Source organism: Lathyrus oleraceus, chromosome 6 (assembly GCF_024323335.1).
Source record: "Lathyrus oleraceus cultivar Zhongwan6 chromosome 6, CAAS_Psat_ZW6_1.0, whole genome shotgun sequence".
NCBI lineage: Eukaryota > Viridiplantae > Streptophyta > Magnoliopsida > Fabales > Fabaceae > Lathyrus > Lathyrus oleraceus.
Window position 1 is genome coordinate 121183603 of NC_066584.1, and position 6840 is coordinate 121190442.

The 6840-nt window shown below is 32.0% G+C and overlaps 1 protein-coding gene across 1 annotated transcript; it reads right to left on the bottom strand.

Annotated features, from left to right (window-relative positions):
- Nucleotides 1-3758: 3758 nt before the first annotated feature.
- LOC127098482 (protein CHUP1, chloroplastic) lies at nucleotides 3759-5297 on the bottom strand. Its single transcript, XM_051037089.1, has one exon. The coding sequence runs from the start codon at nucleotides 5113-5115 to the stop codon at nucleotides 3886-3888; it is 1230 nt and encodes a 409-aa protein (XP_050893046.1). The 5' UTR covers nucleotides 5116-5297; the 3' UTR covers nucleotides 3759-3885.
- Between the last annotated feature and the right edge of the window lie 1543 nt (nucleotides 5298-6840).

Consider the following 6840-nt stretch of genomic DNA (forward strand, 5'->3'; position numbering starts at 1 on the left):
TCAAGTATGATACTTTGTTAATTTTCCCGATGAGGTTACACCTATTGGTTGCAATTGGGTTTTCAAAGTGAAAACAAACAAGGATGGAAACATTCAAGTTTATAAAGCAAGACTGACTGCAAAAGGGTTCAACCAAGTTCATGGTATTGACTATGATGAAACCTTTTCTCTAGTAGCAATGTTTAAATCCATTAGGATACTCATATCGATTGTTTCTTTTTATGACTTTGGGATTTGGTATATGGATGTCAAAACTACTTTCTTGAATGGGTTCTTGAAAGAGGATGTCTATACGACACAATCAGAGGGTTATGTGGATCTATAAAATCCTAGAATGGTATGTAAGCTTTAAAAGTCCATTTATGGACTGAAGAAAGCATCCCAGAGTCGAAATCTCCGTTTCGATGAGGAAATCAAACAATTTGATTTTCTAAAAAATGGAGAAGAATCTTGTGTTTACATGAAAGAAAGTAGGAACAACATTGTGCTTTTGTCTTATATATGGATGACATACATCTCATAGTAAACAATATTCCCATGCTTGAGTCACTCAAGGGATGGTTAGAGAAATGTTTCTCTATGAAAGACCTTGGGGATGTTGAGTACATTTTAGGAATCAAGATCTATAGATATAGATCTAAGAGGGTGATTTGGCTTAGCCAACAAACTTATATTGATAATATTGCTACTAAGCTCAAGATGGAAAACTCCAAAAGAGTATTCCTTCCCATGCAACACGACACATTGCTAAGTAAAACTCAATGTCCTTCCGGCATTGATGAGATTAAGCGAATGAGTAGTATTCCTTATGCATTTGCAATAGGATCCATTATGAATGCCGTGATCTATACTCTTCCAAATGTTTCATATGATTTGAGCATGTGTAGCAGATTCCAATCAAATCTAGGTGACGCACACTGGAGTGCAACTAAGAATATCTTGAAGTACTTGAGAAAGACTAAAGATAATTTCTTAGTATATGGAGGTGAAAGTGAATTAGTTGTTGAGGGTTACACAGATGCGAGCTTCCAAATTAACAAAGATGACTTACGATCTCAATATGGTTTCATCTTTTGTCTAAATGGAGTAGCAATGGGCTGAAATAGTTCAAAGAAAAACATTGTCACAGATTCTACAATAGAGGTTGAGTACATTGCTGCAACAGATGCAACAAAGGAAGTTGTTTGGATGAAGAAGTTCATTTCAAAGCTAGGTGTAGTATCTAGTGTTACATATGACATTGTTTTGTACTATGATAATAATGGTGCCATAAGGTGCAAACACGTACTTAGAAAGTTTTATCTCATTCGAGAAATCATTGAGAGAAATGATGTAACAATTAGTAAAGTTCATACATATAGCAACATTGTTGATCAATTGACTAAACCATTGCCTCAACCCAAGCATGAGAGACATACTGGGGCTATAAGGCTTAAGCATATTGGTTAGTGGATTTGATTATTCACTATTTACTTTTAATTAGTTTACAATTGAAAAAACACTTGATCATGTGTTTATATGTTTACCAATAAAGTTATGATCTTATTTAATCTTGGTTTATTATTAAATAATATGTCCAAAATATCTATAACGTTTAGTAGGATTGTCAAATATGTGACCTGACAAATGAAACTCTATATAGTAAACAAGAGTTATAACGTACTTTAGTCCTTAGTTCGAATCATTAAGTTGAACATAAATGATTCAATTTTATGGACTAGATTGTAAGTTAATTGATAGGGAAGTTTCATGGGCTATGGGACATGGAGACGTTTAGTCAATTACTTAGGCATGTACAGTTGATACACGTCAGACATACCCACAAAGAATTCACCAAAAATGTTTTGAGAATTCGTTATTATTTAGTGGATTCCTTAGACATGAGTATGACATTATTCTCATTTGAGGATTGATATATTCTTTACACTACAAAATATCGTGCCGTAAAAGGAGACTATAAAGTCAATGACCAGAGTTTCCAAGAATTAAGTGGGAGTTTTAGTTATACAAGATTGGATAAGTCCTCCTAAAAAGTTAGTATTAGTGTCTTGGACCTCTTGAAGAGAGAGAATTGTAAAATGCATGTTCGTGCTTAAATGGATTAAGGAGTTAATCATTTGTTTCGATAATTCATGCTCGGATTTCAAAAAATGATTTGAAGAATGATATGGGTGACATTGGATGTCATCATATCATCAATTTGGACATTAAGTGACTTAAAGAATTTGAAGATTACACATTTGTTCTTAGACAAGTGGGAGATTGAAGGATTTTTTCCTTCGATCAAGTGTAATAATCTAAATGTAATTGGACAATTTATAGAGATAAAATATTCAAAAATATTAGGTGATTATAATGCTTTTCTATAAGCCAATTATGTTTTATTAGACCAAGATATTGGACAAATTACTAATATTATTGGGTCCTATGAGGTCACACAAATAGTAACATAAGGATTAAATTGGGAGGTTATGGATTTTAAGAGATTGTGAGGTTATGGATTTGAAAATTGGGATGTTATGGATTGGAAAAAGAAATGACGTTAAAAGGGTTGATTAAGTCACATAATGTATGACATTATGGGCTTAATCAATCCTCCTGCACTTAACTCTATATAAGACACAAATTACATGGGAAATACTCATTCATTCCATCACTCCTTACATTATCTTCCTTCTAACTTTCGGTTCTCCCTAGCCACAAAAGTAAGAAGAGAACACGGTTCCCTCCTTTCGTATGTGGTGGTTCAGTTGTTGCTCGCTTACCAACACTAGAGGAATGATGCTTGACGTTCTCGAATATTTTTATTAGAAGCTAGCACCTTCGCGGATTCACGCATCAAAGGTATATAATTTATATTTAGTAAGATTCATATTGACATATGCATGATGATCCTTAGATTAGATGTAAAGAATAAAATTCTTGAAATACCGTTATAAGTATCTAAAATCCTGTATTTACTAGCTTGATCCTTCCCTTTTTCTTCCCAAAATGCAATATTTTCAATTTTTTACGGTGTGTTGTGACAACTCCAAACGCAAGATTTTCAATTTTTTACATCATGTCATGACAACTTCAAATGCAAGATTTCCAAATTTTTACACTTATCTCTAACCATGACAAAGGAACTCCGTACACATGAACTTTCAAATTTTTATGTATTCTTGATGGAGTAAATTCAATAGTTCATAACACACTATTAACCGTCCATTTAACTATTATTTTCAAAGAATAGTATTTAGATGTAATGTTTTTTTTTTCTTCATGAGTATGTAAAGACTAACCATAAATCTGTTCAAGCTAATTTCAAATCAATGGTTCAGATTGATTAATGTCCGTAATTATAATTTATTTTTACTGCAAGTGGATCCAAATCCCTTGAGGGTGGATATTGATGTCTCACATTACAAAGTTCATAAAATGTACATTATATATGTGTTTGGAACTCTCTTATCTTATAATTTAACATTTGAAAGTGAGTTCCACATTAATTGAAGTGCAGTGCTTTTGTGTATAAATAAAAATTATTTAATCACATACAATAAATAAATAAATAAAAAGATAAAAAGTAATATTTTTATTATACAAAAATAATTTAATAACATATTTTTACCGTGATTATCTTCCACCTTTCATGTATTCTATCTTTCAATAAATAAATAAAAAGAACTAATTGTAGACCATATTCACAAAATATACAAATCAAAGTCAAACAAATTTTAAACTAGATGACATAATCACTTATTTGCCACATTGCATTATCAACATCAAAGTCTCATTTATTTATTACATTAAGTATCATTAATAACTACATGAAGACAATGACTTATTCTAATTAACATGTTATGACTTTTTTGCCAAGAAATAGATTATATCTATTTTCACTCAAGCACTAGAGAAAAACCTTGGAGTAGAAGGAGCAGAATTACTGCTTTTACCTCCTGCTTTCACTTTAACCTTTTCACTACCATCCACCCATTTTTTCAACCTCTTAATCAACTTTCCCTTTTTAGAACAAGAAGGATCACCATGGGAACTAGAACTAGAACCAATGCATGACACACTTTGATGATGATGATCCAGAAAAGAACAATGCAATTCATGTTTCATTAACTCTTTCCTTAAACTAACATTAATGTTCCTCAAGTAAATCAATTCTTCAACCTCAATTTCATGTTCCTTCTTAACATGTTCTAACTCATTAAGAATCTTGTTGTAATCTTCCTTCATAATATCTCTTGATTCAACTTGCAAATAATATTTCAATGGCTTTTTATGTAACTCTTCTTTACCTTCTAACATTTCAAGCTTCTTCAAAGCTTCACTCTTCTCTTCTAGCAATTTATCCAAAACCATTTTCATTTCTCTAATTTCATCTTCTAACTTATCAATCACACTAGCCCTTTTATTCAATTCATCATAGTTTCTCATGATTTCTTCTTCTCCCTCTTTGATCATCAATGTTTGCTCCTTTATCAAAACCGATTGCGCCTTCGATTTCTCAAGTAGCTTCTCAACCTTCTTATGAAGCACCCTATTCTCTGATTTCCAATATTCAACCTTTTCAACAATCTTAAGGCATTGGACAACAAAATCCTCCAATTTAATAGTTTCGGTCTCTATAAACGAAATCTCTCTATCGAAGAACTCGACGCGAGAGGTCTCCATTGACAACATGTGTTTGATTTCCTTAAGCATAAATTCTTTCTCTTTCATTTCACAATATTTTTCAAACTGAAAAGTTAAAGCCAATTCTCTTATCTTCATACCTTCAATCTTGCTTCTTAAGCAAGTAATCTCTTGTTCCAAACATGAATGGTTTTCATGAACCACCAAGCTACTAGAAAGATCATTACTATCTATAGAACTATCATTTTCTTCTTCTTCATCTTCATCTTCATCTTCTATAGAAGAAAAATTATCATCATCATCATGAGAACTGATTTCATTTTCAAGGGTATATGAGTTATTTTCAGAAAAGGAAGAAACTTTTGATAATCTTTTCTTTGTTATGATCCATGCATAGATCAAACCAGCCAAAGAGACAGCTAAAGGAACACCGGCTTTGAGGATAATAGGCTTTATGTTTTCTGCTTTAAGTGTTGTGTTTTCCATCAAAAAGAAAATGAGAAATTTGAGATATTTGGTAAAATTGAACGAGGTTTAAAAATGTTGCATTGAACAGGTTTGTATGAAGAGTTTCCTTTGTTTGGAGGAACATTGATAGGTGGCTTTTTGACTAAGCTATCACCCTCATCCTCATGCTCTAAGGAATCTGATTCCTTTCTGAATTAATCAAATGCACTATGAAATTTATATTTGGCATGTTGGGGTTCTTTTCTTCAATGGGGTACGTGTGATCATATTGGTCATACAAATATATTCTTCAAATGATAAAACATAGATCTCAATTTAAAGCAAAAGTAACCAACCCTACCATTACTAATAAAATATTTAGTCAAATGTAATTTTAAAATAATAATTTTATTTTAATAAATGTGTTACTTTCATTTGGTAATTCATCTTGAATAGGTATGTTTATTCAATTTTGTTCAATTTAGAGAAAATCTCCATGAATTATTTTAAGAGTGTCTCATAATTTTTTTTGTCGAATTACAATTAAAAATAAAAGGTATTCTATAGTGCTTAAAACACTCATCATCAAGTACCTATTTTTAAAACGAAGTTTTACTTTTTTCTTATTATCTTCGGTTCAAAGATTATTTTTGGTGAATATACGGTGTCTCTCTTTCTTTCACTTGTGTGTTGCTTTTGATTTAATGTGGGTGCTCCTCCTCATTACCCATCAGTGGTATCAAAGTTGATGGTTCAAGTAAGAGACGGATTCTTTGTATCGAAAGTCTTTCTAACAAGATGAAGGTTAGACAATATTTTTCATTGAAGGGTCTATGACGTGGTAAGTGTCAATGGCGGCACAAGTGTATGTGGATGAAAGAGTTTCCGCTTAAGGAGAATCATAATAGATGAAATCACACTTGAGGGGGGTATTATTGAGACAATTACACACGAACAAGACACGTAAAAAAACTTGAAATTTATTACAATCACGCCACCTAGTTTGAAGGCCCACCTTAAAATGTACAATTCATTGTCTCTTATTATGATTCATAGATTTTTGGACCATGTAACAAATCTCTCTCAGTTAACTTGCATGATATTGTGAGTGTTTGATTTACAAACTCCTTTTACAATCCCTTTTGTGCAATTTTTTGTGTATACTTGTCGAACTTAACATTGTTTCCCATTCATATCCTTTTTTCCCAAACAATGCTCCCAAATATGTAGTGAGTTGATTTTACCAAAGTAGTGATGGCGTGGTTGTAAGTGCCCTTAAAAACTGAGTCCAAGAACATATTAAGGTTAGTTGTCATGTGACATCTGGAAACTTTAGGGTCTTATATAGTTAACTATTTCACTATCATTTTTGGTTTTGCAGGTGAGGTTGAAGACTCAAACTTGATTGATATCATTCCTCAATTGGTTGATGACTCTGTGAATGCTTTGATCACTTATATGCCCTCCATATAAGAAATCATTTTTGCATTCTTTGGCCTGAGAAAGGAAAGTGCAGCAGATTCTGATGGTTTTGGTGGAGTTTTCTTTCAAATCTATTGGATTATAATTCTATGAAGACAAGCTTCCACCATTACCTTATATTTTGATTAAGATGGAGGAACGAGTTCAAATGCATTATCAAAGAAGGAAAAAGCTCAAAATTTCAAGAAGTTGATTATGTCAAAGCTTGGTACTAAAGTAATCTTCTAAGACATTGGACAAGGATGATTTGATCTTGAGCAAAAGGTATGAATTATAATTACT